At 42.2% G+C, this 14049-nt stretch overlaps 1 protein-coding gene across 1 annotated transcript in view; it reads right to left on the bottom strand.

Annotated features, from left to right (window-relative positions):
• The window catches only part of LOC139226203 (glucagon-like peptide 2 receptor), a 93356-nt gene that overhangs the window by 60851 nt on the left and 18456 nt on the right, over positions 1-14049 (bottom strand). Inside the window, exons 3-4 of the mRNA XM_070856833.1 lie at positions 9254-9358; positions 6076-6200 (exon numbers count right to left, since the gene is read on the bottom strand). Of these exons, the coding sequence (XP_070712934.1) occupies positions 6076-6200; positions 9254-9358 (230 nt within the window). The remainder of the gene's footprint in view (positions 1-6075; positions 6201-9253; positions 9359-14049) is intronic.

The following is a 14049-nucleotide window of genomic DNA, read 5'->3' as shown; positions in this document are numbered from 1 at the left end:
CCTATGGACTGGTGGGTAGCTAATGTAACACCACTTTTTAAGAAAGGAGGGAGAGAGAAAATGGGTAATTATAGACCGGTTAGCTTGACATCAGTAGTGGGGAAAATGTTGGAATCAATTATTAAAGATGAAATAGCAGCATATTTAGAAAGCAGTGATGGGATCGGTCCAAGTCAGCCTGGGTTTATGAAAGGGAAATCCTGCTTGGCAAATCTTCGAGAATTTTTTGAGGATGTAACTGGTAGAGTGGACAAGGGAGAACCAGTGGATGTGGTGTATTTGGACTTTCAAAAAGCTTTTGACATGGTTTCACACAAGAGATTGGTGCGCAAAATTAAAGCACATGGTTTGGGGGTAATGTACTGACATGGATAGAGAACTGGTTGGCAGACAGGAAGCAGAGAGTTGGGATAAACGGCTCATTTTCAGAATGGCAGGCAGTGACTAAGGGTACCACAGGCCTCAGTGCTGGGACCCCAGCTATTTACAATATACATTAATGATTTGGATGCGGGAATTGATTGGAATATCTCCAAGTTTGCAGATGACACTGTTCGGCAGTGTGAGCTGTGAGGAGGACGCTAAAAGGCTGCAGGGTGACTTGGACAGGTTCGGTGAATGGGCAAACGCATGGCAGATGCAGTATAATGTGGATAAATGTGTGATTATCCACTTTGGTGGCAAAAACACGAAGGCAGAATATTATCTGAAGAGTGGCAGATTCGGAAAAGGGGAGGTACAGCGAGACCTGGGTGCCATGGTACATCAATCACTGAAAGTTGGCATACAGGTACAGCAGGAGGTGAAGAAAGCAAATGCTATAGAAACATATAAACATAGAAAATAGGTGCAGGAGTAGGCCATTCGGCCCTTCTAGCCTGCACCGCCATTCAATGAGTTCATGGCTGAACATGCAACTTCAGTACCCCATTCCTGCTTTCTCACCATACCCCTTGATCCCCCTAGTAGTAAGGACTTCATCCAACTCCTTTTTGAATATATTTAGTGAATTGGCCTCAACAACTTTCTGTGGTAGAGAATTCCACAGGTTCACCACTCTCTGGGTGAAGAAGTTCCTCCTCATCTCGGTCCTAAATGGCTTACCCCTTATCCTTAGACTGTGTCCCCTGGTTCTGGACTTCCCCAACATTGGGAACATTCTTCCTGCATCTAACCTGTCTAACCCCGTCAGAATTTTAAACGTTTCTATGAGGTCCCCTCTCATTCTTCTGAACTCCAGTGAATACAAGCCCAGTTGATCCAGTCTTTCTTGATATGTCAGTCCCGCCATCCCGGGAATCAGTCTGATGAACCTTCGCTGCACTCCCTCAATAGCAAGAATGTCCTTCCTCAGGTTAGGAGACCAAAACTGTACACAATACTCCAGGTGTGACCTCACCAAGGCCCTGTACAACTGTAGCAACACCTCCCTGCCCCTGTGCTCAAATCCCCTCGCTATGAAGGCCAACATGCCATTTGCTTTCTTAATCGCCTGCTGCACCTGCATGCCAACCTTCAATGACTGATGTACCATGACACCCAGGTCTCTTTGCACCTCCCCTTTTCCTAATCTGTCACCATTCAGATAATAGTCTGTCTCTCTGTTTTTACCACCAAAGTGGATAACCTCACATTTATCCACATTATACTTCATCTGCCATGCATTTGCCCACTCACCTAACCTATCCAAGTCGCTCTGCAGCCTCATAGCATCCTCCTCGCAACTCACACTGCCACCCAACTTAGTGTCATCCGCAAATTTTGAGATTCTACATTTAATCCCCTCATCTAAATCATTAATGTACAGTGTAAACAGCTGGGGCCCCAGCACAGAACCTTGCGGTACCCCACTAGTCATTGCCTACCATTCTGAAAAGTCCCCATTTACTCCTACACTTTGCTTCCTGTCTGACAACCAGTTCTCAATCCATGTCAGCACACTACCCCCAATCCCATGTGCTTTAACTTTGCACATTAATCTCTTGTGTGGGACCTTATCGAACGCCTTATACCACATCAACTGGTTCTCCCTTTTCCACTCGACCGGAAACATCCTCAAAAAATTCCAGAAGATTTGTCAAGCATGATTTCCCTTTCACAAATCCATGCTGACTTGGATCTATCATGTCACCTCTTTCCAAATGCACTGCTATGACATCCTTAATAATTGATTCCATCATTTTACCCACTACCGATGTCAGGCTGATCGGTCTATAATTCCCTGTTATCTCTCCCTCCTTTTTTAAAAAGTGGGGTTACATTGGCTACTCTCCACTCCATAGGAACTGATCCAGATTCAATGGAATGTTGGAAAATGACTGTCAATGCATCCACTATTTCCAAGGCCACCTCCTTAAGTACTCTGGGATGCAGTCCATCAGGCCCTGGGGATTTATCGGCCTTCAATCCCATCAATTTCCCCAACACAATTTCCCGACTAATAAGGATTTCCCTCAGTTCCTCCTCCTTACTAGACCCTCCGACCCCTTTTATATCCGGAAGGTTGTTTGTGTCCTCCTTAGTGAATACCGAACCAAAGTACTTGTTCAATTGGTCCGCCATTTCTTTGTTCCCCATTATGACTTCCCCTGATTCTGACTGCAGAGGACCTACATTTGTCTTTACTAACCTTTTTCTCTTTACATATCTATAGAAACTTTTGCAATCCGTCTTAATGTTCCCTGCAAGCTTCTTCTCGTACTCCATTTTCCCTGCCCTAATCAAACCCTTTGTCCTCCTCTGCTGAGTTCTAAATTTCTCCCAGGCCCCGGGTTCACTGCTATTTCGGGCCAATTTATATGCCACTTCCTTGGCTTTAATACTATCCCTGATTTCCCGAGATAGCCACGGTTGAGCCACCTTCCCTTTTTTATTTTTACGCCAGACAGGAATGTACAATTGTTGTAGTTCATCCATGCGGTCTCTAAATGTCTGCCATTGCCCATCCACAGTCAACCCCTTAAGTATCATTCGCCAATCTATCCTAGCCAATTCACGCCTCATTCCTTCAAAGTTAGCCTTCTTTAAGTTCTGGACCATGGTCTCTAAATTAACTGTTTCATTCTCCATCCTAATGCAGAATTCCACCATATTATGGTCACTCTTCCCCAAGGGGCCTCGCACAACGAGATTGCTAATTAATCCTCTCTCATTACACAACACCCAGTCTAAGATGGCCTCCCCCCTAGTTGGTTCCTCGACATATTGGTCTAAAAAACCATCCCTTATGCACTCCAGGAAATCCTCCTCCACCGTATTGCTTCCAGTTTGGTTAGCCCAATCTATGTGCATATTAAAGTCACCCATTATAACTGTTGCACCTTTATTGCATGCACCCCTAATTTCCTGTTTGATGCCCTTCCCAACATCACTACTACTGTTTGGAGGTCTGTACACAACTCCCACTAACGTGTTTTGCCCTTTGGTGTTCTGCAGCTCTACCCATATAGATTCCACATCATCCAAGCTAATGTCCTTCCTAACTATTGCCTTAATCTCCTCCTTAACCAGCAATGCTACCCCACCTCCTTTTCCTTTTATTCTATCCTTCCTGAATGTTGAATACCCCTGGATGTTGAGTTCCCAGCCCTGATCATCCTGGAGCCACGTCTCCGTAATCTCAATCACATCATATTTGTTAACATCTATTTGCACAGTTAATTCATCCACCTTATTGCGGATACTCCTTGCATTAAGACACAAAGCCTTCAGGCTTGTTTTTTTAACACCCTTTGTCCTTTTAGAATTTTGTTGTACAGTGGCCCTTTTTGTTCTTTGCCTTGGGTTTCTCTGCCCTCCACTTTTCCTCATCTCCTTTCTGTCTTTTGCTTTTGTCTCCTTTTTGTTTCCCTCTGTCTCCCTGCATTGGTTCCCATCCCCCTGCCATATTAGTTTAACTCCTCCCCAACAGCACTAGCAAACACTCCCCCTAGGACATTGGTTCCGGTCCTGCCCAGGTGCAGACCGTCCGGTTTGTACTGGTCCCACCTCTCCCAGAACCGGTTCCAATGCCCCAGGAACTTGAATCCCTCCCTGCTGCACCACTGCATATGTTGGCCTTCATAGCTAGGGGATTTGAGTATAGGAGCAGGGAGGTCTTACTGCAGTTGTACAGGGCCTTAGTGAGGCCTCACCTGGAATATTGTGTTCAGTTTTGGTCTCCTAATCTGAGGAAGGATGTTCTTGCTATTGAGGAAGTGCAGCAAAGGTTCACCAGACTGATTCCTGGGATGGCAGGACTGACATATGAGGAGAGACTGGATTGACTGGGCTTGTATTCACTGGGGTTTAGAAGGATGAGAAGGGATCTCATAGAAACATATAAAATTCTGACGGGACTGGACAGGTTAGATGCAGGAAGAATGTTCCTGATGTTGGGGAAGTCCAGAACCAGGGGACATAGTCTCAGGATAAGGGGTAAGCCATTTAGGACTGAGATGAGGAGAAACTTCTTCACTCAGAGAGTTGTTAACCTGTGAAATTCCCTACTGCAGAGAGTTGTTGATGCCAGTTCATTGGAGAGTTAGATATGGCCCTTATGGCTTAAGGGATCAAGGGGTATGGAGAGAAAGCAGGAAAGGGGTACTGAGGTGAATGATCAGCCATGATCTTATTGAATGGTGGTGCAGGCTCGAAGGGCCGAATGGCCTACTCCTGCACCTATTTTCTATGTTTCTATGTTGATGCTGGGGGATGCGGAGATGTTAATGTGACTGAATGACAAGAGGAGGTGACAGACTCTTTCGTGTTGGATGTGGTCATTGCCTGGCACTTGTGGGGCACAAATGTTACTTGCATAGTGCAGGATGCCATCAAGGTTGAAAAGATTGAGAGAGAAGATGAGGTGAGTCAAGAAGTAGTGAGGAGACACCAAGGTGGATCTTTAAATGTCTGTAGATTGTCGGCAGAAGATTGATGATGAGGAATTACACAGTTCTAAAATCATGGGAAAGAATGATTTGGAATAGAAGACAGTGAAATAAGTTTTAATTATATTGTTTCAGGCAATCCGTCTTCATGGAAAAGTGTTAAGGAACCTTTTCTTATTTGGGAGAATGGTGCATTATTTTCATGATGGTAATGTCCTGAGTAACTTTCAGAAAAGGTAATGATGGCAGGGAATCTGCCCTCCACCAGCACATATCAAAAAGCCTTGGGTATTGCGCCTGTGATGTTCCGATATCCACTGGACGCAGTGAGGGGTCTGTTCCATTGATGCACACCCAGAAAATTACCTCCACTCTGTGCAAATAACTCGATAATATATGTTGATGTGAGTTACCTCCTTGCATTGTGTCATTTTACAAACATAAATAGGGTTTTAAAACATTCATTTTTCAAGATGCTGCTCCTTTAGTACATCAGTGTGCATTTGCACAGTAAAATACACAAGCCTTTAAACAGTGAAAGATATCCCCAATCTCAGCCATGATGGTGACAGAAATTCTACAATAATCCTCACTGTGCTTGATAATTCCTGCTCAATTGCTTTCCAGTGACTCTTTGTGGAACATGTGGACATGGGATTAAGTTCACATCAGTCAAATAACTTGCCGGCTCTCACTACCTTGTCTCTCACACAAGAAATGGTCACTTGATGCCGAAAGTCTGCCAGCACCCACTGAACAGAGCAGCAGTGGAACTTTACAGCAGCAGGAACACAACTATGGAGCAATGGGAGCACAGACCGACCAAAATGCACAGCAATGGAACTGAAAAGCAACAGAACTGTACTTAGGATAAGCCAGCAATTTCATGAGAGACCGAGAACAAATCTGAACAGATCTGTTTTCATAAAAACGTCAGCAGATGTGGCCAAATCGCCACAGTCTGTTTGAACGTATGTGCTGGAACAAAGTTAACATTTTCAGATGTCTTGGCAGGATGAAGAGCAGATAGAAGTGTACGTGTTCTAAATCTTTCTGTAATATTGTTATCCTGAGCTAACCAATGGTATGGGTTGTGCATGCCGGTACTAAGCTGGAGCCTGTACGCAGAGCAGTTTTAATTTCTTGATGACCAAGGCAACAGGAATTTCTGCTGTGAAACAAATTTACAAACATTCCAATGACTTACCGTTCGCTGGTCATCTTGGTTGTCTTCGGAACATTCAGAATGATCCCGCCAGATAACAGAAGAGTTTGAGAGTGTCATCCAACTACCATTGTCCAGGCAGTTCCTGTACACCATTCTTGTACTTCCTACAACGAGGAGAAATGAGATAAGTCAAGAAGTAGTTTGGAGACACCAAAGTTGAGCCAACATACCAATTTAGAATTCAGCAGAGGAGGACAAAGGGTTTAATTAGGAGGGGGAAAATAGAGTATGAGAGGAAACTTGCCGGGAACAGGTTAGATGCAGGAAGAATGTTCCCGATGTTGGGGAAGTCCAGAACCAGGGGACACAATCTAAGGATAAGGAGTAAGCCATTTAGGACTGAGATGAGGAGAAACTTCTTCATTCAGAGAGTTGTTAATCTGTGGAATTCCCTACATCAGAAAGTTGTTGATGCCAGTTCATTGGATATATTCAAGAGGGAGTTAGATGTGGCCCTATGGCTAAAGGGATCAAGGGGTATGCAGATAAAGCAGGAAAGGGGTACTGAGGTGAATGATCAGCCATGATCTTATTGAATGGTGGTGCTGGTTTGAAGGGCTGAATGGCCTACTCATGCACCTATTTTCTATGTTTCTATGTTAACAGTCTGCAGATTATAGGCAAAAGACTAATGGAGCTTTGGAATTACAGTTCTAAGGCTGCGAGAAAGAGTAATCTCCTACAACGGTTTTGATCATTTGAGGGGGTCGGAGAGGAATTTTCCAGAGTACTTTTTCCCTTATTGGCCCTGGGTTTTTTCTCTGTTTTCCCAGGATATTACATGGCCCATGACTGCGAGAGGAGGGACAGAGACAGGAGGGTTTGGGAAGTGTCTAGTCATGATGCTCCAGCCATCGTGAGGTGTGCGGCTGGCTTGATGGGCCAGCTGGTCTTTTTCTGCCAGTCAATTTTCTATGTTTGATACAAATGATTAACAAAGAAACGTTGCTGTGGGTAAAATCTCGCCTTAGTGGATAAATGCACCACTTGATGTGGAACTGAGCCACGCAGACTAAGAAGATTGTGCGGAGTTAGTTCATCCGAACTGGGCAGCATAAGAGATGTTACAAATGGGCGCTGTGGCTTGGGTTAAAAATAGACATGGTGGCCATCTTTGACTGCTCAATAGCTGCACCAGGCTGGGCTGTGGTGGGTCCCAATGCTTAACTAGTCTGGTGACACTCACTATGAGGGATCACATATGAAGAATGGTAGCTTGTGCAAGATGTTGGATGGCTGCTTGACCCGTGGAATATTACTCTTCCGCACTTTCAGAAAAGGAGGGTAGAAAATTGGATACTGCATGTTCTCGGATGGTCCAGGTGTAAAGGAAAGATGGGAAGTGCCTGTGATTCTACACAAGTGTAGATCATGATCTCAGCTAGGACTTGGGTAGGAGGAAATTAATTTGGGGGTGGGTGGGGAGGTTGCCTTATTTTTTATTAATGCATGTTCAGAGTGAATGTATTTTACACCAATATGTACAGGCTAATTTTAAAGTTGCCTTTTCTTGTAATACATTCTGCAATCAGTCAATTTGATGAAATCAGCCGATGGGACTGGCACAGAATCTAGGAGCACTCCTGCAGAGGAGAAGTTGTGAAAGGATTCTGCATAATCTGAATATTACATTGACAGCAAGAAATAAAATGACATTTTAACGCTCCAATATATCCTAAAATCTGACAGTGTGATGATGCAACATGTTGAAGTATCTGTACTCTGTACCATGGTGTAATGTATGCACCTGTGAGTATGCTACATGTTTGTCGAGCTGTTGACTGGAGTGCATCATTACCCCCGGCAACCAAATTTTAATTTGATTTTATATATTTTAAAGTTTAATTTGTTTTAATTGCCGGTTTTAGTGTCCCCCTCCCCTTTTATAGGGGGCGCTTGTAAAATTCATGATTTTAAAGCCCCCAAAAAAACTACAAATATAAAACACAAAAAAAAAATCCCCAAAAAATATTTTAAAAAAGGGCAGTTGAAAAGTGTCCGGAGTGTCCCCCAGATCATAGGGCACTTAAATTAATGATTATTTTTGTCTCCTAAAAAAAGTTGTAGAGCTGTTGACTGGAGTGCATCGTTACCCCCGACAACCACATTTTAATTTGATTTTATATGTTTTAAAGTTTAATTTGTTTTAATTGCCGGTTTTATTGTCCTCCTCCCCTTTTATAGGGGGCACTTGTATGGTTTTACTGCCCAAAAAACCCCACAAAAATCACCAAAAAAAACCCCAAAAAAACACAAAAAAAAGGGCACGTGAAAAGTGTTTGGAGTGTCCCCCAGATCGGGGGGCACTTGATTTAAATGTTTAATTTTGTCTCCTAAAAGAGTTGTAGAGCAGTTGAATTGTGATTGGCTTAGCCAGTCATGCGATGTTCACAAGACTCAATAAAACCCCAGTCAGTTGGGTCTAAGTCATCCACAATGAGGTATGCAGTTGTGAGCCTAGTGCATAAACTGGTAATGTGTACTGTGATTGTTAAACCTTTGTTAATAAACCAACTAGTTCTTAATAGCAATGCGTTGATATGAATTCTTAAGCTAAGAACCCATGAGGCAATTACATTACACATGGAGTGATGGGAAAGGTGGTCTTGATTTGCTACTCCACTGAATTCATGATCTGGGTGGCATTTCGGAGGGTTGGCATCAAGGGAGGCCAGGGCCTTGTTACTGGGAAGGGAGGCAATCAAATGAACAGTCATCATTAGGTTGCTTTGTGTTCCCAGCCTGAGTAATATTGGCAAGGACTTTGTAATGTATGCGCCTGTTAGTATGCTCACAGATTTGTAGAGCTGTTGAGTTGGGAGTGGCTTAGCCAGTCACATGATGTTCAAAAGACTCAATAAAACCCCAGCCAGTTGGGTTCGGGGGATCTACGATGAGGCAGGTGGTTGTGAGCCAGGTGGATGAACTGGTAATGTGTCGTGTGATTGTTAAACCTTTGGTAATAAACCAATTAGTTCTTAATAGCAATGTGTTGATATGAATTCTTAAGCAAAGAACCCATGAAGCAAATACATTACAGGTTGTTGCCTCAAGATGCCTGCAATTGTCACAGAGCTCAGAGGGATCAGAGGAACAGAGGAACAGAGAACAGAGAAGTGATTCCAAGAAACAAAGTGAAATTTGCATTGAAGATTACCTGGTTTAATCCAAGGCAGATACCAGGGACAGGGTTCGGAGACATTTCCTGGGTATGATTCTGGCCAACAGACAAACTGGTCAAAAGTTCTGTTACAAAATATTCCTATTTGGAAGCAAACATATGTCAATTATTCAAGCTGTTACAGACAAGCTATTTCTAAAAGTATAATTTTAAATAAAAATAAGAAACAGGGTTTTATGACCGAAAGCTTCAAGATCTCAGACTTGATTTTGTAACAGGCCCTTCATTGCTGAGTATTCAGTTTGGATTTCAAATTGAGATGGGTTTGAACAGTCTCAGTTCAAATCCAGCAGGGGAGGATGCACAGCATAAACTGCACGAATTGACAGCCATCACACAGAAAGCCCATGAGGATGGCTGTTGTCGGAAATGGAAAACTAGAGGGTGCTCTTCGGAAGTTGAAGTTTAGTTACATATGGGGGACATAGTAGTGAAAGCTTTACTCTGCATTACCTGTACCACAATATACAGCAGTGTTTCATGCTGAATTAATGCTTATATTTCTTCTGATTATTTAAGGTGAAGGATATCAGTTCCGGGGATTGGAAGAGCTTCCATATTAAATGTTCATTCTCAGTGTCCTTTGCCACTGTATTGGTGAGATGGCTGTGGATATATTGGGGCTGAATTCACGGCCCCTACGGGAGCGTACGAGGTCCGCGCGCGCCCGTAGAGGCCCCGCAAGTTCTGGGTTTAGGCATGCACTGCGCATGCGCCGAAACCCGAAACTTGCAATGTGTCAAGAATCCGACAGAAAAGGGCATTCACTGGCGAAGCATTGGGCTATTTGCCAAACTCCTGCCCAGCGAATGCCCGTGAAAGTCTTACACCTAGTAAAAGCAGGCGTAAGGCCTTATTTTATCAGTGTAAGACTTTTAAAGGACAGAAAAATATATATTTTTCAATAATTTAAATATTTAAAAACCCGTGAAATAAGGTAAGTTTATTTTTAGACCATTTAAATTATGTAAATATATTTTTCAACAAACTGATTTTTTGTTTTAAATATTTAATTAATTTCCATTTTGATTAATTTTAAATATACAATGTTTAAAAAAAATATATTTTATGCATTTGTGTGTTTTTGAGGGTATTCCTATCCATAATTATGTTGATTCCATTTATACGGAACTCATCACAAATATGAATGGGAATACCGCTACTTTGATTGGCTGGGCCAGCCCACATGATCCCAGGGACGCATATGAAGCGCCTGCACCCCTGAGATACGTGGGCCTCTAAGCAGGCCTACGCGGAGAGGCCCAGGACTTCCGCGGGAAGCCTCCAACCGCATTCTCTGCGCCATTGTTTGGGTTGAACATGAAACGAACCATTTAGCATGACTATCAACTAAAGAAAGCTCAATGTAAATAGAAGATAAGGAATAATTATTTAAGAACTGAATTTGTTAGCTCATTGAATAGGCTATTTACCAGCTTGTTTAGTTTTAAAATATTTTTAATTTTAGTGTTAGAGTCAACTCTAGACCTTCAGATCTGGTTTTATTTTCTTTCTAAGTCTTCAGATGAAATTTAGTCCGACTTTTTGTTTACTCTTTTGTTCTCCAAGTTTTAGTTAAATTTTAATCTGGGAGAAATGTTTGGTCAATAATTATTTTTTGTTTTCCATACTTTTTCTCGAAGCTTTTGAATCATTTCACGCACCCACTGAGAGGTTGAGAATAGTAAACTGGGGTTTGAATGATAATTGAGGCTTTATTCATCTGTCTCAATTTCTAACATCTGTTTCAAAAGCTGTGGACTATTGGCCTGTGTTGTTTTAGTCCTGCAGTCAACTTTAATTTTACTCTCTTTCTCTCAAATTCTAGTTTTATTTTAATTTTAGTCTTGATTAGAAATTTCACTCTCTTTTTAACTTGGTTGATTACAATGCAATAGTATGTTCTTCTCATTTTATTTGAAAAAAGCAACAATGCTGCTGAAGCATTCAAAAAAGGAACTGCAGTGATTTCTTGTTCAACTGACATGGAGGGATACAGTTTGACGTCAAGACAGGCGGGATATGAAACTTGTCTGATAAGATCGTGAACTTAAACCAATGAAAAGAGGCGTCGGGTGGGCTGAGAGACTATTTCTAGCCGCCATGTTCTTGCAATCTTCAAAACACTGATTAGTCATTTAAAGGTCATCCTAGACAATCAAGATTATTTTAAAATGATTTATTACATAAAATAAAAAATCAAGTTATTATTTAAATGGGGAGAGATTACAAAATGCTGAGGTATAGACGGATCTGGGGGTCCTTGTACATGAAACACAAAAGGTTAGAATGCAGGTACAGCAAGTAACCAGGAAGTCAAATGGAATGTTGGCCTTTATTGCAAGGGGGGGTGGAGTATAAAAGTAGGGAAGTCCTGCTACAACTGTACAGGGTATTGGTGAAACTGCATACAGTTTTGGTCTCCTTATTTAAGGAGGAATATACTTGCATTAGAGGCAGTTCAGAGAAGGTTCACTCAGTTGATTCCTGAGATGAAGGGATTGTCTTATGAAGAAAGGTTGAGCGGGTTGGGCCTATACTCATTGGAGTTTAGAGGAATAAGAGGTGATCTTATTGAAATGTATAAGATTCAGAGGGGGCTTGACAGGGTAGATGCTGAGAGGATGTTCCCCTCATGGGGGAATCTAGAACTAGGGGGCATAGTTTCAGAATAAGGGGTCGCCCATTTAAACCAGAAATGAGGAGGAATTTCTTCTCTCAGAGGGTTGTGAATCTATGGAATTATCTACCCCAGAGAGCTTTGGAGGCTGGGTCATTGAATATATTTAAGGTGGGGATAGACAGATTTTTGAGTGATAAGGGAGTCAAGGGTTATGGGGAGCGGGCAGGGGAAATGGAGTTGAGGACAAGATCAGATCAGCCATGATCTTATTGAATGGCGGAGCAGGCTCGAGGGGCCAAATGGCCCACTCCTGCTCCTATTTCTTATGTTCTTATTATGAATCAAGAGTACTAGTGTTGCAGACATTGTTCTGGCACCACATGATTAAACATTTTAACCCATTTATTTTGGGAGCCAACAGTAAATATCAGACTAAGTAGATTAAACATTTCTAGATTGCTGCCAAAAGTGCCATGGCTGCCTTATTCCTGTTCCTCTGTTCCTATAATGTTTTGATTCATTTATATCTCAAGGGGATTAGAGTCGAGGAAATAAATTTCTTTGCTATTGTTATTGGATTGTTTTGTCTGAGAAAACCAAAATGTACGACAGAGTCCCGATGCTTTCCAAAGCATCTCTGAGACACATCACCAACCAACCAATTTTGACATTAAGGTAAGAACAAATTTGAAAACATTATCCGATTCTGTAAAACATCACTGCTCATATTAACTCTATGACAAATATTCAAGATTTAAATCAATAGATTTTCTTAAAAATCCAAATCTTCCTGGCATCATTAAAGTCAGAACACCACATCCAGAATGAGAAAATGCCATTCAGAGTTCATGTAAACGAAAGACTTGCATTTATAGAGCGCCTTTCACAACTCCAGGACGTCCCAAAGCACTTTGCAGCCAATGAAGTACTTTTGAAATGTAGTCACTGTTGTAATATAGGAAATGCAGCAGCCAATTTGTGCACAGCAAACTCCCACAAACAGCAATGTGATAATGACCAGATAATCTGTTTTTGTGATACTGATTAAGGGATAAATATTTGCCAGGAAACCAGGGATAACTCCTCTGCTCTTATTCAAAATTGTGCCATGGGATCTTTTACGTCCACCTGAGAGAGCAGATGGGACCTTGGTTTAACATCTCATCTGAAAGACAGCACCTCCAACAGTGCAGCACTCCCTCAGCGCTGCACTGGAGTGTCAGCCTAGATTTAGGTGTTCAAGTCCCTGAAGTGGGATTTGAACCCACAACCTTTTGACTCAGCGGCGAGTACTAAGTTCTTGTACAAGGACAAAACAATATGCCTCGTCTTACACTCAGTTGTCCTATGGATACACCTCAACACCCTATTTGCTCTAGCTATCGCTGCACAGCATTTCTGATGTACCTTTAAGGATGTATGCACTAGAATGCCCAAATGTCTTTCTATCTCCACTATCTTTAAAGCCTTTCCCTGGAGGGTTTATGAATGTTGAGCATTTGCCCTGCCCACATGCATAACACTGCACTTATCTAAATTATACATAATTTTCCAGTCTTGAGTCCAGTCTCCCAACACATTAAGATCTGCCTGAAGCAGACGAGCATCTTCTACAGTTCTAACACTCGCACAGATCTTGGTATCATCTGCAAATTTTCAAATTGTGCCCCCGACCTCAAAATCCATATCATTAATAACCAAATCCATTTATAACTACTCTTTGCCTGCGTCCTGTCAGCCAGTTCTGAATCCAACTCAATATATTTCCACTTATACCAGAGGCTCTAATCTTATAGAGAAGCCTCTTTTGTGGTACCTTGTCAAAAGTTTTTTTGAAATCTAAGCAGACAATATCTACTGGGCTTGAGGGAATACTAAGGGGTAGATTTTAACTTACAGCCCAGGCAAAAGACTGGCACTGAGGATTGACTGCCCATTATAGCAAAGGCCCAATTTTCATTTCCACTGATTTCAGTGAGAGTGGCAATTGTAGAGCTGGCATCCGAACCGCCACACTAGTTTTACCTCCAAGCGGGAAGTTGAAACTTTATCCCAAAGTTCCTTCCCCTGCCTCCCCTGAAGAAGCAGTGCTTCTAAAGCCTTGATCATGCTTCTCAAGAGATACTGATCCAGTTTATTTTAAATAAGT

The sequence above is a fragment of the Pristiophorus japonicus genome, chromosome 16 (genome assembly GCF_044704955.1).
Source record: "Pristiophorus japonicus isolate sPriJap1 chromosome 16, sPriJap1.hap1, whole genome shotgun sequence".
In the NCBI taxonomy this organism is placed as follows: Eukaryota; Metazoa; Chordata; class Chondrichthyes; family Pristiophoridae; genus Pristiophorus; species Pristiophorus japonicus.
Note: the sequence above shows the minus strand (reverse complement) of the source record. Positions and strands in the feature narration are given on the sequence as shown.